This window comes from Corvus brachyrhynchos, unplaced genomic scaffold (assembly GCF_000691975.1).
Source record: "Corvus brachyrhynchos isolate BGI_N302 unplaced genomic scaffold, ASM69197v1 scaffold90, whole genome shotgun sequence".
In the NCBI taxonomy this organism is placed as follows: Eukaryota; Metazoa; Chordata; class Aves; order Passeriformes; family Corvidae; genus Corvus; species Corvus brachyrhynchos.
Genome location: NW_008236932.1, coordinates 5227385 through 5244683, shown reverse-complemented (window position 1 = coordinate 5244683; position 17299 = coordinate 5227385). Strand labels below are relative to the sequence as shown.

At 42.8% G+C, this 17299-nt stretch overlaps 1 protein-coding gene across 1 annotated transcript in view; it reads right to left on the bottom strand.

The window, feature by feature from the left end:
• Positions 1-8842: 8842 nt before the first annotated feature.
• Positions 8843-17299, bottom strand: part of MUSK (muscle associated receptor tyrosine kinase) — a 57957-nt gene continuing 49500 nt past the window's right edge. The window contains exons 16-17 of the mRNA XM_008629204.2: positions 15389-15537; positions 8843-13539 (exon numbers count right to left, since the gene is read on the bottom strand). Of these exons, the coding sequence (XP_008627426.2) occupies positions 12863-13539; positions 15389-15537 (826 nt within the window). The 3' untranslated portion in view covers positions 8843-12862. The remainder of the gene's footprint in view (positions 13540-15388; positions 15538-17299) is intronic.

Below are 17299 nucleotides of genomic sequence, written 5' to 3'. Positions count from 1 at the left end.
GCCCGGCTGTTTATCCTGTGCCTGCTGCACCCCAGGACACGGGTGGCTCTCCTGGCTGCCAGGGCACTGCTCACTCATATTCACCTTGTCATTGACCAGGACCTCCAGGTCCCTTTCTGGAACACTGCTCTCCAGCCCCTCATTCCCCGTTCTGTCTGTACATCCTGGGTTGCCCCATTCCAGGTGCGGAATCCAGCACTTTCCCTTTGTAGAACTTCACATGGTTGGTGACTGACCAGCCCTCTAATTTCTCAAGGGCCTACCTGCCTTCAAGGAGGTCAACAGATTTTTTGATTTCATTCTTGTCCCAAAAAATATTCTGTGCTGTTTCTCCATTGTGGCAGCATATTCTGTGGCTGTGATTTGAGTGTGCATCATATTTTGGCAGTCCAGCATCCCCTAAAAAATAGACACACACCCCCTACAAAGCATCTGGACTCCACAAACCTGTTGTCACTTTCCCAGTCTTTTACTCTTTACACCTGTATAGCTCGCTCTTGTGTGACCCCTCCCCACATCGCTGTACAAGCCATGGAGCAGAGCTCAGCAGTTATAGTTCTTCTTTGGGTTTTTTTTGGAGGGAGAAACTTACTTTTCCCTGAAATTTCTTAATTCTGTTTAGATAGAAGATCACAGTTGATTTTTATTTGGGCTTTTTTTTCCATCCATGAGTTTCTAACTTTCTGTGTTTCCATTTGATGAAGATGCAACCTGTAGCTTTTTAGGTAGCCAAGAACTAGTCACTACTCATGTCTCAGCCTCCACAAATCTCAATGCTACTGACTGCAATGCTTAGCCTTATCTTGTCCTCAATTTGCTGTTTTATTGAGAGGGAGAAGACTAAAGCAGCCTTACTTGAAAAGTCATGTAAGTTATTGTCTTGTTTTCTCAAGATCTGAAGGGAGGACAGGGGAGAAGGTCTTCATTAGTCAGGACTGTGAATATTTTGGGCAATCACTGTGAGAGTTGATTCCTTCAGCTCTTCTCTTTCCTTTGCAAAACTAACACTGAAACAGAGACAGCAGAAAGGTACCCAGCCAGGACCACTGTTAGTGATGATGAAACCTGCATGATCCAAACCATTTCCTACTCTGTAGCAGCATTAATTTTGTCCAGTAATGCTTTGTGCCCCAGAACAGCCACAGAAATTTGTCACTGCTTTGTTAAAGAAAGTCAGGGAATAGCCATTGAAGTGATATATGTTAGAATGAAAGAAAGTAATTAATATCTTCACCCTCTGCCTCAGTTTCCCAAATACTGTTTTAGCACAGTTTCAGTTTAACTGATTTATAAAGTATCTCTCTGGAAGAAGTTTGTTCATTGCTGGAAAAAGGAGCCCATGAAAGGGCTAAGGGATTGGTTTTTTGTAAAATAATTTCTCACAGAAAGGTTCATATACATTCATTGTCTTGAATCCCCAGGGGTGCCAACACCAGGGAAAAGCAGCCATTGCAGCACTCCTTACTGCTTTCTGAATGTTTGGATTTATGTTTAACTTAACTGAAGTAGGCTGTTGAGCGTAGCCATCTCCTAAGTGAGGTCAATGGGAATTGTTCAACTGTCTTGAATGAAAGCTGGATCAGACCCTATTATGCCAAATGTAACAGTTGTAACGATACATAATATACTTTTGTCTGTATTTTACCCAAAGCAGGGTGAAGAACATGTCTGAGCCTGTTTCACAGAACTATCCTGTTTGGCATCAAGTTTTTGGGTTCTAGTCAGATGTTTATAGACAAGTCTCTGCCAAATACTGAGCTTTTGTGCTCAGAAAGGGATAAACTGCACACACCCTTGGGGCAAGCTTGCTTAAGTATTCTCACCTATTGACTTCACGGCAGCTCTCAGAAGCTCATACAAAATACACAATAGGGATTAATTACTATCTTGATCTCAATCCATTCACAATAATAGTAGAGAGTCTCTCTTTGCTCACCAACAGGCAGACTATCTCATTTTGTATGAGCCTCAAATAATGAGTTGGATGTGGTAGGTCTCACAAAATTTCTGTTGTGCTATTGACTGTGTACATTTGATGACTTTGTTTGGACAGAATTAGGAAAATGATTTCTAGACAAAAGCCTGCTTCAGTGAACATTGCTGAGCAGCTCACCAGGGCTCCAAGGCCACCCATTTGCTTGTTCAGGACGGAGATGTAGGTAAAACTAAGGGTAAAGCAAGTGGGACTTGATGATCTTAGAAGTCTTTTCCAACCTTGATGATTCTATGATCTCAGTGGCCCCAGCACCCATTGCCTGCTGGGTCTCCCATGGAGATGGCATTGTACCTCTAGCTGTCCTTGGACTGGCCTTCAATTATGTCCTGGATCTGATGGTTTGCCTGATTGGAACCTGATTTACAGCATTCCCCTTCCCACCACTATAGGACATAGGAAGGTGCTTTATGTCTCCTTGTTTCCACCACTTGCTGTCCCTCTGCTGCATTGATCAACACAATGTTGCAAGCATTAAAAGGCAGGGGACTTCCAATGCCCTCTTGTCATTTTGACTTGGGAGACTCACAGCATGAATTTGTACTGCTGTAGGTGAAAAATTACTGGATTTTGGCTTTATTGAAACATGCATTTACTTCTAACGAAGACAAGCCTTGTAGGAAGGGCAGGAAGGTCACTTCCCCAGAGCTTGCTGTAACCTATTAATCTGCCAGCCAGCAGCTACCAGGAGGCTTTTCTTTATAAAAGTACCTCTGAAACAAGGGGAAAGAGGAAGGAGGGAGAGAGGAAAATTTCCTTGTCCTCCTGCCACCAAAATTGTACATCTGGAAGATGTGCCTGGGACAGCATCAGGCTATTTGGAATCTCAGCTTACCAGAAATTTCTATATCTGGAATTTGCCAAAATGTTTGGATCTAATCATAAATTTGTTGCCAGAAGATCTCTAATTACGTGTGGGAAACTGCCAGGGGAGGTCAAGTAGAGGTCATTCTTATTTAACTGCAGCATGAATTTGCAGCAACTCAAAAAACTGTGTTATGTGATCAAAACCATCTGTATTTACAGCAGCATAAGTGTTATAAATCTTTGCTTTGCATAATTGTTGACATTACAAAAACTTTGCTGTCAATAGTGAGACTGGCATTTTCAAGCATGTTCTGAGCAAACAAATTTCTTCTGATAGTGCCAAAATCACAGGAAGTTTAACTTCAAGGGCAAGCAGCAGCACTAACTGTTCAGGCGAAGGGTGAAGGATGAGTCTCATACTTCTGCCCCACTTTTCCTTCCCCAGGAAATGGAGCAGATCAGGAAATGATCCCTGCTGTATCCCACCATGTCTGTTACTCGGTAACATCATCAACATGCTTGCTGCTGCTTGGCTAGGACAAACTGTGTTCCTCAGAAGGACAGAAAAGCCATCCCAAAAGTAGTCACACCCATCCTGGGGTGCCTTGTGGATGTTGTCCTGCAGTATCACAGCTGTCTCAGCAACACAAATTTCCACCATGGTGAACAGTGTGTCCCACAAATCATTCTCCTTCCTACCACCCAGCCAAGCATTGAGCCTGAAACAAACAGCAAGAAGCTTCTGAAAATACAGAGAGGTCCATGCCAGCGCTGGGTTCACATCCTTGCTGGGGCAGCAAGCACTGGGATTGCCGGTTTTCTTGGCTGTGGGTGGAGCTGCCTGCTGATTCAGGGAGCCATCTGCAGATGAATCACGGGTTTCTTTGGAAAAAGACTGCCCCAGGAGACACAGGCAGCCAGCTGCTTAGGCCGATGGTTTCACGGTTTGGAACTGAAAGAACTGCATTTGGCTGCAATCATTTAAAGCTGGGGACTGAGAGCTGCTAGTGACCAGATAGAAAAAGAACTTGGTAAGAAGTACTGCTGCTGATACTGTGTTGGTGTTCTACAAGTTATGGTATTGCCAAATCTGCAGGAATAATATTACATGATCCTGTAATATGTGTGACCAAATCAGTTCAGTGCAGGGGTTGCCTTAGGGACACAGATGGACTTCAGAATCCAATGGAGTATGCATTCACCTGTCAGCATACATTTCCCTATGGATTGCTCAGAGACAAGGGCTCCAAATGCATGTGTTCATGACTTTAACTTGGAAAATCTCTCTGTGCAATCCCAACTGCCACAGCGGGATCACAGGGTTAGAGTTCCTAACTGAAGTGCAGGTACCTTGTGAAGCTGTAGGGACTTCAGTCTCTAGAAGTTGCCTCCTTACTCTGTATTATCTGGTCTATTTTTCGTTATACCTTTCAGTTATTTCCCTTCAATGTTTAATACTGTTGCATCTCTTGCCAGCTGGAAACACAAGCAAAAATCATTGACACAGTCAGTGAGTAGCAATACTTCGAGCTGTAGCAGGAGGAGTTTGTTCTGATTCTTTTAGCCCTGCAGGTGCACACAGGGCATTTGCCCATTGAAGGATGCTCAGGTTTTGGTTCAGAAGGTGTTACAGCATTATCCAAGAGAAACTTAAACACAGTACAGGGAAACAAAAATTTAACATTTTTTCGTCCAGTTACATGGCAGTGCCAAGGCCAGACCAACCAATTATCCTTCTGGTGGGAGACACTTGTGATCTGAGCCCAGATTTTACAACCTAGGCCCTTCTGCAAAGGAATTTAGAATAGGAGCAGTAAACTGGGCATCAGAAGGACAGATATTTGGTATCATGACTACAACTGTTGCCAGCAGATAGTTTAAGAAAAGCACCAGTTCAGGTCATACCTACATCCATAAAGTAGGTTTTCTGCTCTTTCTTCCTCCAAAATGGTCTAGAAAACAGCACTGTGAAGCATTGAAACCATCAAACAGAATGCAAATTGACAGGCCTCTCCCATATGAATTTGTGTAATCTGTTTTGTTTTCTTTTTCTTTAAATGTGTTCATATTTTGGCATCTGTAGCCTCATATGTGCCTAATTATTCCCTGTGTATGATTTTTTGCATCCTTGTTTTTAAGATCATTGGAAGCCTCTTTACTCCAGTGTTGGCAGAAGCAGTGAATAATTATCAGCCCCACTAATCTCTGAGTAAAGTTAGAATTGCCAGTGAAGGCAAAGAGGATCTCAGAGTTCCAAAAGGATGAACTGTGCATACTTTTTATTGTAGACAGAGATAATTTTATGTCATGTGTAAGAATTTAATCTAACACTTTATCTCAAGTTATTTTTAAAAACTTCTTGCTAACAGATAATCCTTTGTCTGGATTGGCATAAAAGGGCAAATGTGTAGTAGCAGCTACTTGACTGCATGGTAGCTGTCCAAGAAAAATATTTGTGCAAGTCTTGCTGAGTCAGGGTATGTTTCCAAATAGGCAGAGTGTCCCTCTCATTGACAGGATTTATCTCATACAAGCTAAATCCAATATTCCTCTGTCCTGTAGACTCGGGACAATAGTGCACATTGTTAGCAAAAAGCAATCCTGTTCAGCACAGTGTATAAGTATCATAGTGTTGTGTCTGTATGGTGTGTTACACAGTAAAATAAATTGGCTAAAAAATTTATTGTTTTGTCTGGACAGGTGTCACCTGGTGCCCAGACAGTCACAATTTTTCACATCTGAGATTAATGAGAGGACAGATCATTAAAATGCTTTGCTGTTGACTTGAAGATCTCACATGTAAGACATACCAATACCAAGTCATCTTGTCCATTCCCCTGCCAGTCCACGGCTGTTGGACTGCAATGTGCTACTGACACCGAGCTATAAATCAGGGCAGTTTCTCTTGAAATGTAGCCGAGCAGCAGCCTAGCGGCATGCAGATCCTCCTGGCAAACTTCATCAGGGCCAGTAATGACACACAAACCAGGGTGACTTTTCATTGCTAAAAGTTTTGATCTGAACATCTTGTACAGTCCTCTCCAGGAGCTCTTTCCAAACAAAATGCAGCCTCCCAGCCCCATAAAGACTTGCACCTGTATCACAGGTCAGGTACCCACCTGGGGTAGGGTTAGTGCTGATCTATGCAGGGCCCAAACAGCCACACCTCTTCACCACTGTAAGAGTTGTGGAAACATTCTTGTTTGCTGGTGATGTCCTGCTCCACAAACAGGCACCTATCTGGACCCTGTGATCAGATGAAAGTGGTGCATTGCTGGGAGGAACGGAAAGGGAGTAGGGCTGTCCTGCTGCTTGCCTTGAAAAGAGCACGAGGTGTGGAGAGTTCAGGGTCTTGGAGCACGAGCATCAGGAGACCTCATTGTGTTCCAGAACAGAAGAAAAAATAACAAAAGCACTGTAGATAAATCTCAACCAAATCTGAGTGAATCCAGCATGGGACTGAGCGTGCCTGGTACTGTATCCCTCAGGAAAATTGTGTGCTCCTCAACTGATGAATGTCCTGCTCCTTGCTGCACTTTCCATGCAGTGATCCCACGTCATCCCATCTGCTCCCACCCAGCCACAGGAAGTTCCCCATCTTCACAATAACCAAAGCCCTCCTGTCCTTCAGTGTCACTGCCGTGAAGTTAGCACTGCTATAAATAAGAAGTCAAATTCAGCACATGGTGATCTCAACATCCAGAGGGTGAATAACCCTCATTCATTCATCTGGCACTCCTCATTTCTGCATAGATCTCCACTTCCATTAGGTTTTTTGTTTACATAGAAGTTTACTAGCCTATATAAACTCCCAAAGTGTAACATCTCTTTTATATAAGAGCCACGGGGGAGGGCAGATAAACATACAAGTGCTTCAACATGTTCACTCATGCCCAGTAGAAATGTGTAGTGTGGTTATCTCACAGTCAAAGTAAGCACACTGGCCTATAAATGGCACAAGATTTAAAGCACCCCAGCAGACAGAAGGAAAATATTTCTTCAATAAATATAATTAATTAATTGATTGCTTTTTGTCCTAAATTTATCATAAAACATTCTATCAGTTGCTGATGAAACTCTTATTTATTCAATACCGAATTAGTGGGACATTATAAGATGGTGTGTTAGCACATGAATATGTCAGTGGTATAAAGTATGACCTTTGCTAATGGCTACCACTCCAGCACTGAAGAAAATTGCAAGTACTAGTTTTAAGGGCAACTTCGAGCTCATCAGATATTCCCCTTTCTATAGTTACAACTGGCCACTTTACCACTGGTATACACAGAGGCCTCTAAGGAATGCCCTTGGCTATGAAAAGCAAGACTGTACAGAAAGGTTTCTAAATTTCTAAAGATTTGCCAATGCTGAGTGCAAAATTACTCTCCCAAGGTTGAGAAACATGACATTACTACAACAGGTTCTGTGGTTTTGGTGGAGTAGGTAAATTGATAGGGGATTTTTTCCTTTTTTGCTTCTTGCTTATAAGAAAATGATCCTAGTCCTGCATTTTAAAGCCTCTGAATTCTTTATGAAATATGAAAACCTTCTTCATGTTACTTTAGAGCTCCACACCAGCAGCAGAGGGGCAGCAATTCTCACATCACTGAAATGACAGAAACTTAGCAAAGGCTTCTTATGACCTCAAATCTCCTTTGAGGAAGTGAGATGTCATTACGTTCAGTTGCAGATGCGAAGTTTTAGAATGAATGGAAAGACACAACAAACAATTTGCATAGATGGCTGACTGAAACCTCTTTTGCCCTCCACACAAAGCAAGCTTCCTCAACCTCTTCCCATACACACATACACAAACACAAGGATATGCATTTACAAAATCATATATAAAAGCCAAGAAAAACGAAATTATCTATTACATGCTTCTGCTTTTCCCAGCCACAAGTTACTCTCATTGCTTCATGCAGGATGGCTGAATTACCCAAAATACTCAGGGTGACTCAAGGCACTGGGGACATCCCATTGTCCTGTCTGGTTCAGGTGACCTCGGAAGGCGGTTGGAAGAAGGGAAGCCTGACAGAGATTGTACTGCTGAAGACAACAGATCCTGTCACAGGGTCAGCCTTTTAGCCAGGCTAGAAGAATGTTTCTCTACAGATTCAAAAGTCTGTTCATTTGGTGATGGGAAAAGAGTATAACTGCTTCTCTTTGTGCACTGAAAAAGTTGACATGTAACAGCCAGCTCTCTAATATGATTCAATCTGATTGAGAGGATGAAAAAATAACTCCTTTCCTAATTCATTATTTACTTTTTTAGCAAGGACAACATTTACAAAACACTTTTTTTCCTAAGGTTTCTAGCAAGACGATTTGCAGAAAATGCTTTAGATTTTATTTGAGGTGGGGGCGGAGGGGCGGGAAGAGGGAGAAAAAAGAGTGTACTTCCTGGTTTGCCTGGCTAACTGTAGTCAGAAAATTTTGTTTGGTTCCCCATTTTTGAGTGTTAAAGATTTGCAATTCATTTTGAAATAGTTAAAATTCTCACTGATTTACTGAGTTCATCTCAAGGATCATGAGCAGAAAAAAGGAGTTACAGCTTTTTTTAGACAAACCTATTATCAGGAAACTTTGCTCAGCTGTGTTCTACAGACAGCAAACTCAATTCCCTTTTGATTTTATGTCACACTTTAATTCCCCACATTTAGGTGTGAGATCAAAATCCAGGCACAAATACCAGCAGATATTGGGAGGGAGACAGATGTCATTCCCATCTATGTGAGACATCTTACACCTTGAGAGAGTGGTCAAAGGACTGCAATCCACATTGCTGTGAAAACATTCTCCTTTCCCTTGTCCAGCCCTTAATGTGTTCTCATAATGTAAAGGTTCTTACTGTGTTCCTATAGCACCAAATTTAATCCACCAAAACAACATGCCTTTGAGCACACATAGTAAGTTGACTTATTACTGCAATGTAACCACTGTAAATATGTAATAAAGATATTTTAATAAAATGAAATACGTCCATTTTCAAAAAACAAAACCATGCTGGAGAGAACAGAGAGAAAAGCATTAGTATTATACTTTTCAATGTCTCTTTATTTTATAAAATATTGCACACATGAGTTACACAAGTTGAGATGATGAGAAATGTACATCTCTTCTAGGGATGTCTTTCAAAGCCATCATTCATGAAGGTATAACAATCACAGAGTAATAACTACCATACACCCTTGGGTAAATGAGACGAGACAGTTACGTTTAGCCCACAAAGTGTTTGAAGGGAAGTTCCTCTGAACCAAATTTGATCATGTTGCAAACAGTGTCCAATCAGTTACGGAATATATGCTTATAAAAGTGCATTTTAAATGCAACTGTTAAATAAAGGCACAGGAGCATGAGAGGATTTCTGTGCTGTTTGGCTGATTGGATGTCGCAATAGTTACCCAGGATAAAGATATATATGTGCTGCCAGTGTTTAAGGCAGCACACTTCCAGAGGGAATGGGTACGTTGAATGTGCTGCAAATCCTCTTCTTGGGGTTCTCATCCAGTGCCCCAGATTGCTGGCTCCCTCTGCTATCAGTGGGAATGGGAACCGAAGCACGAAAAAGGTTCATTTTAAATTCATGTATTAGTATGGTCCCTGCACAAGGGTGACATGCAAATTCATGAAGTGTTCCATATTTTTCGGGCCAGTATGGACAGAACTAAATGTAGAAAAGTGCTCTGCATTGCAGCACACAAATTTTCTAAAATGAACACAAAAATGTTCATTTTTGATTCATCCTCTCTCTCCACATGAATTATAAATGCAAACTAGAGAAGCAAAATATTTTTGCTTCCAAGCAATTTTTTGAGTAACAAACTTTTCTTTCTCTTCTACTCTCTCATAATCCCTTTGTTTATTCCCATTCAAAATAATTCATGTTACATGATAATAATGCAGGAAGTCTAGAAAAATCTGGTATAGCAGACTGTATAGCAGCGAATGAAGACAGCAGAATCTTAAACATAAGGAGGAGAAAAAAAATCTGTGTAAGAAGGCATGTCATGAAAGCAGTCAGCCTCCAGCTCCTAGCAAGCTGAAAAGTGTACAGCAGAAGGAAACAGTAAAATCCAGCTACACACTAAGGCAGCAGAAGTTCTGCTACAGTTTAATCCTCACAGGACAGCACCATTTAGGTGCTAAGCCCTCCTGCTGGATCGGTACACAGAAGCGATTACCATCCCTGGAGAGCACGTTGCTGAGAGCTTCTCTGAGTCTGTCTTGAAATGATCCTTTTCCTCCTGCAACAAAGGAAGCTTTTTCCCTCCCGACCTGCAGTCCCTGACTGCCACATACTTCAGTGCATGCTTATAATGCAAAGGCTGGAATGCTGGATGAGGAATACCAAATTTTCCACTGCTGTCCTAAGTATGGGGTCGCTGAGAGAAGCATTTGGGAAAGGAAAATGAGATGAGAAGGGTTACACTTCCAAGTTTGTGGGAGTCTTTCTTTCACAAAGGAAGTGAATGAAAATTCCAAGCATGTGCCGTTACAGGCAGCTAACAAGAAGAAAGCTGTAATTGTGGTTTCAAAATCATTTTCCTGGGGGAAAGGGAGAATGAACAATTGAAGCCAGCACTGGGATCCTAGAAGGCAGAAAGGCAGACTGTCCTCCAGACTGTAAATGGGTGTGTTTGTTTACATTTAGCTCATGGTGCAGGTTTTGCATCTGTTACTGTGCACTTTGCTTAGCCTGAGAATCATTTCATCTTCAGAGGAGGTGCTAGGTACCTGGACCCACACCACTACCCACACACAACTTCTGACCCTCTCTAAAGAGGGTGACAAAATGCCTGGTGCCTTGAGCACTGCAAGGATCTTGAATGTGCACCCAACCTTACAGAGATGCTGCAAGTGCTGGGCTCAGCTTGGCAGAGGCTGCAGGCACGTCCACTCAGCTGGGGATGCCACTCAGCTGGGGATGCCACTCACACCCCATCCCTCCAGGCCTGCCTCCTCACTCCTGCCTCCTCAGAACATGAAGACAGATGGGGAACTGATACAACCTAACAGAAATTTAATGGTGCACACTGCAGGGTGGTCATAATGCAGTAACGGGAGCTATATAAGGACTCTAGTATAACTTTTATTTAAATTGAGGGCTTTGGGGTTTTTGAGGGTATTTGTCTTTAGCATCCAAACCTCAGTAAACTGCTGTGTCATAGTAGCATCCTGGTAGGACTGCTAAATGAGTAAGACAGCACTGGCCATTTTGTGCTCACTGTGCAGATACCCTTTTAGCACTTCAACATTTTGCAGCCCAAACTTCTTCCCTGCCACTCTCTTTGGTAATTGCAAGCTCTTTGCTCCAAGTGAAAATGACACCAGTGGTCTGAAAACGTGAAACTACGCTCTTGTGGCCACAGTCAGTACAAACTATGGCTATTAAAAAAAAATACAATAAAAATAAAAACCCAAACAAACAGGAGAGCAGCAGAGGAAAGTATGTTCTTTCCAGTTCTGTTCTTCACAATGGTTGACAGATCTTTTCAAGCTTAGCTTTCAGAAACCATAGGTAGCTGCTCTTTGCTGCTGCTTTCTGGGTAGGCTAAACCAGTGTGTCCCAGTTACAGAAGCCACACTGAACACTCATTCACTGGCACTCCTGCTCTTCAGTCATAACCCACATCCCAGACTCAGAATATATTTTGTATCAGCAATGAGGCTCTGGGACAACTGTTCCTCACTCCACAAGAGCTAAAATCTTACACCTGTCACCAGAGGAATAAAATTTTTTCTGTCACTGAAGTATCTATTACAATTTGGAGCACTTTTAGCAGAGAAGCACTTGGCGTTTGGAGATGGGCTGCAGGCTATGTGTAACTGAGGCAGTGTCATCTTTGCCCTGCAGGTGGACAGTTGGCAATACTTGTTGTGTGCACCCACTTTCTCCACCTTCTCCTAACTTACAGGTTGTCTCTGAAGGCCACTGCTGGCAGATATCCACCTTCCTTACTTCTGTATCTCTAAAATGCAGTACAAGGAAAGGTGGCCAGCAAATACTGTAGTGGGACTTAGGAGATACTGTCAGGAAAGGAAAACCAGAAGCAGGAGGCAAAGATTGTAAAGGAAAAGGAAATAAACAATTAATTTAACCTGCCACATTTCTGCAACAGGGGCTACCTTTCTCCCTGCTTTTGGCACGGTGAGGACCATGCAGCAGCAAATAAACATACCTTGGATGCCTACAAGGTGCAGGACCAGGCCTTTGGGATTAATTTCTCCCTTAGCACCAAATGGCTTTTTTGCTTCAGGGGAAAGCAGGAAAGAAGTGCTTCAATGCTTAAGGAAAGCTTTTAGGTGAGAGTTTAACAAACATAAAATGAACATCACTCTGGATTTCCCACACTGAAAAATGGAAAGTGTCATGCTTGACAGGAGTTTGCTTGTCTCTGTAACATAAGATGCAGGTGGCTGCCAGTAGTCCAGCAGGCTCCTGTTTTGATTCTGTCAGTGTTATTGTCATGAGAGTGGAAGTTAAAAGGAAGAAGAAAGTGGCCTACGGCTTCAAAAACATCCTTTATCTGCAAAAAAGAACTAGTTATGCAAAAACAAAATAGTAAACAGTATGCAAAAATAAAATAATAAACAATATCCCCAAAAGAAGATTGAACTCTGCAATCTTTTTTTTTTTAAATAATACTTGAAAACATAAGAGGAAGGGGGGGGAAAAGGTAAAAGCCAAGAGCATAAATGAAGAAAGGCATGGCGGGACCTGTTAGGCAGGGAAAAAACATTAGTTAGGAAGAAACATTGGTTTGCCTTCCCTGGGCAATCCTGTGCTCCTGGAAATGCTAAATATAAGTACTGAGTTAGCATGGCCAGCACTTTCAGCAACCTGAGTCCTGTCTTGGTGGCTAAATGTCAGCCCTGTGGTTTGGGAGGTACAGTCCCACTCAAGGAGGTGCATAAGGGGGTCCAGTCTTGGTAGTGGAACAAGCCGTTTCTCCTCCCCTGAGCAGACTTTGTGTGAAGCCACCATTGCTCAGAGCTCATGGGCTGGTCCAAGTCAGTGTGGATAGGTGGACATAGGAGTCAAGGAAGAAAATGCACCCCTCAGACTGACATGTTGGCCACAGCCCTCTCGTACATGCGCTCCAAGATGCGGTGGATGCTGGCAAAGCCTGGCCGGTCGGCAGGCAACTTGCTCCAGCAGAGGCGCATCAGGTTGTAGAGCTCCAGGGGACAATTGTCTGGGCAGGAGAGGACATTCCCATCCCTCACATAGTAGATGACCTCCTCATGAGCCATCCCATAGTAGGGCTGCATGCCATAGGAGAAGATCTCCCACAGCACCACTCCATAGGCCCACACGTCAGACTCTGTGGTGTAGCGGTTGTAGAAAATGGACTCAGGGGGCATCCAGCGGATGGGGATGGCATCGTTCTCATTTGCTTTGTAATAGTCAGCCGAATACATGTTCCTTGAGAGACCAAAATCAGCAATTTTGACCACCATGTTCTCCCCCACCAGGCAGTTCCTGGTGGCCAAATCCCGGTGGACAAACTTGCGCTCAGAGAGGTACGCCATGCCAGCAGCAACCTGCTTGGCAATGCAGAGCTGGCTGGTGCAGCACAGTGCCAGGGGGTTCGGGAGGCGAATCCTTGTGTCCAGACTGCCCTGCGCCAGGCTGCAGAGGTTGCGGGGTGAGCGGTCACGCAGGTACTCGTTTAGATCTCCGTAGGCCATGTACTCAAACAGCAAGCACATCGGCTTCCCAACCGCACACACGCCTGGGAGAGGACAGACCACACAGGTCATTTGGGTAGCAAAGAGAGTTCTGCTGTGCAAAACCCAGAAAGTCCAAAAATACTTACACAAAAGGGAGACTTTTAATAATGCATGAAGGGCCAGAGAGAGGTGACCATGCAAATACCATCCACTTCGCATGCATCCATCATGCACGCTGTCTCTTTTGAAGCTCCTTCATCAGGCACCTAATGCTGAGCTCTGGGCGACGCTCACAAGTCATGCACTTACCTGCATGCACGATTTTTCTTGACATCCCAAGTAAAATACATACTTTTGGAGCTATGTTTAATTAAGAGCCCAATCCTGTTTAAGTTAGCCTTAACAAAAGTATTGCCTTTTCCCAGGTGCAACTACAAGGACTTTCAGGAAGTAACCTTTAAAGTTCTCATCATGTTATTTCTTAATTCTTTTATCTGTTGTAATTATTGTACTAATAGTAACATTGTTTAAGGGGTTACACATATGCAGGAAGACTTCAGAAGTATTCACAAGGGGCATGTTCAAGGGTTCAGTGGAACACTTGAATTGGAATGAAACTCCCACCCTTATGGATTTTTTTTTTTTTTTTTTTGATAGCTCATGCAAAAAAATACTTGTTCAGGAATTACTTTTGGCATAACAGATATTCAAAAATGAAAGAAAGATAAATCAAAAACAGACAGCAGAAAGGAGACATATGCCATATCTGTTAAATGCAGAATGCTGTCCCACTGAAGGGCACATGCTTGGCTCTTCACCAGCTTTATTGGAGGGCCAGCATTAACCACACTTCCACAAGCCTTACTGATCATACAGTGATACAGTAAAAATATAAGTGTGCCTATCATTAAACTGCCAACCATCAAAAGCCAACATTTAAAATGTATGTGATTTGCTTTCTTAGGGCCATCCTTTAGCAATTGGTGGTGCAACTTATTGTGAAATCTGAAGTTGTGGTTGACAACCTAATATTTGAATCTTCGAGGAAAAACTAATGGCTGTTCCCAATGTGATGAAATCAGGATCTGACAAGCATGTCAAGTGTATGTGATAGATTTATCATCTAAGCTGTCTTCAACAATGTGGCTGTTTCTCCACAGCCCCATGATGTGAAAAGAGTTTGTTCTGTACCTTTGCCCTTCTCTGGCCTAAAATGTGTTAACAATAAAGGCAAAGTTTAGTCGAGTTTGGTGCATTTCCTGCTTTGCTTTTCTGTAGCCAAAATACCTGTATCAACCCAGACTTCCCAAAACTGTGGTTTATCCATTTCAAAATGTTGTGGAGCTTCCTACCATAATAAATCAAGATCTCAGATGCCTGTTCACAGGAATCAGATCTGCATACAGCTACTTAGAGCAGGATTGCCAGATGAAAGTGACCAGCAGCATCTACTTCAGACAAAAAATAACAATTTTCTAAAAGAAAATTTGGTTAGCAGCTTTCTTCACAGAAAATGCCTTATTAGCCAAGCTGCAGCAAGACTTTCTTAAAAATAACAACAAAGAAAGGTTTCCTTTCAGATGAGAATGGAAGGAAAGGAAGAGACCATTTTTGTGGCTGGCTTTTTTTGTTCATTTAATTTTGGTTTTTTTAATGCTATTAAGTGCAGACATCACAGTAATAAGTGGGACCTATAAAATTAACAAGACTTGTGCCACTTCTTTTAAGTACCCTCAAAATAAATCACAGTTCCAGGAAGTTCATGTCTTCCCTGTAAGACGTGTGTCAATGTTATTAGATTGGAAGCAGAGCTAGGCAGCAAGACGGCCAGCAGTATACTCAGTGCAGCATGAGGAGAGTTTGATGTGATGCACCATCCTGTTAAGGTAACAGGATACCTCCCTGAGATACCTAAAAGCTTGACGATATTCGGATTGTCAAACTCTGCCATGAGAGCTGCTTCTCTCTGAAAGTCAGCCTGCATGTCTGCAGATGCTTCCTCCTTCAGCATTTTCACAGCCACCATGGTGAAAGGTTCATATGGCAGCAGCCCTGGGGCCCTGCAAGGAGAGAGAAAAGAGGAAACCATCAGTGATGAATGCATGCACACTAAATGTAGGTTCTGTTTCTGACACAAAAGGAGAGGCTGACAAAAAAAAAAGGGTGGAAGGCCCCAGAACCAACAGAAGGAACCTTAAAGCCCAGTTTCGTCTCTTGGGCCTGCAATATGCATTGCATATTATAGAGATATTTAGTTTGGTTCAGGCAGGACTAAATTCAGTATAGCTTTTTCTGATCACTGGTCTTGCAGCTTACAGACTCATTACCATGAATGGTGAAGACATAAATTAATTACATGTTGCTAAGCAGCAGCCTATCCCTAGGCTGGAGATCACATAATAAACTTATTGGAGGACAGGATGGACTCTTCAGTCCAAACAATTCACTTTTGGGGTGTAATGACTGGGCTTAGCAGAGTTAAAAATAAACCCATTTTATATGAAATTGATGAAAGAATCTCCTTTCCCATACCTGGCACCATGGTGACTTCAGTATATCTGGCTACTGTTAGAGTGAAAGTAACAATTACAGTAAATATATTCCCTTGGTTTTCTTAGGAAAATAGTCTTTTTTCACTGTTCTCTGAGTGTGTGTGTGGCATGTGTATGCACCTGGGATTCAATAAGTTATAAAACCATTAGCTAATTTCAGCTGAATTTAATATGGTTTAGCTGCGGTCTAGAAAACAGTTTCTGTTCCTACAAGATTTGTGGAAACACATGACAGAACAGAAGGGACAAAGCAACCTGTGCTTTGTCTGCAGAACAAGCTAATGTGTAAATACACGTTTTTACACTGGTGAATCTTCAGCTAAAGATTATAGACACAAATCCTTAGGGAACAGAATCCTGACTTAGAGCAACAAATTTGTTTTCTTATCCACAGGTCCCTGCACCCTCAACAAGTTTAATTAGATGGGCTTGCCAAAGATTTAGGGGTAGCTGTTGCTGCAGAAGAGTAACTTTCCACTCTTCAAACATGCACCAAACCTCAGACGTACATTTTGTTTCCTGTGCAAATTCTTCCCTGGGGCCTTGCAGCTAAAACACATTCCGTACAGGTAGCCAGCCAGAGACCGTGGAGACTGGTGCCCATTTATGTGTCACATTACTGCACCAGTCTGACTGCCCTCCCCTTGCTCAAATGCCAGGTCATTTTATATTCTATTGCTCAGTAGCAGCTAGAGGAGATTCCAATTTCCAAAGCAAACTTCCAGTTTCCTTGTCTTCTACTTCAGACGCATGGTGGTTGCAACAGTTGCACTTGGATGCTGTAAATGTCAAATGTCACTGGATGGCAGGGTGGCCATCAAGAAAGGAATCGCAGGTGGCCAGATCACAGCTGAGACACTCAGGCAAGGAGGTCTGGCATGCCAGAGCAGAGGATAAGACCCCACACTTGTCTGCTACTGCCTCCATTACAGCACAACGTCCTCCTTCTTTTCCCCGGTGCTGGCAGCAATTTCAAGTCCAGTGGGAGGGGAGGAGTATGAGCACCAACCACCTGCTGTCTAAGCACTAGAGCCAGCAGCAACAGCCCGAACAAAGCAGTAGAGAATTTAAAAGTAAAAATAAGAGGCCTTTGTCTCTTCCAAATGGTGTCACAGATTACCACTCATCCCTGACTAGCAGACCCAGCACAGTGCCAAAGCAGGGGCAAGCAGAGCTCAGTTCTGCAGGCTTTGGAGACAGAAACTCACCCCAGGCTGAGGTACGCCCAATCATCGAATTTCACTGAATCCTGTAATGTGTAAACTAACCT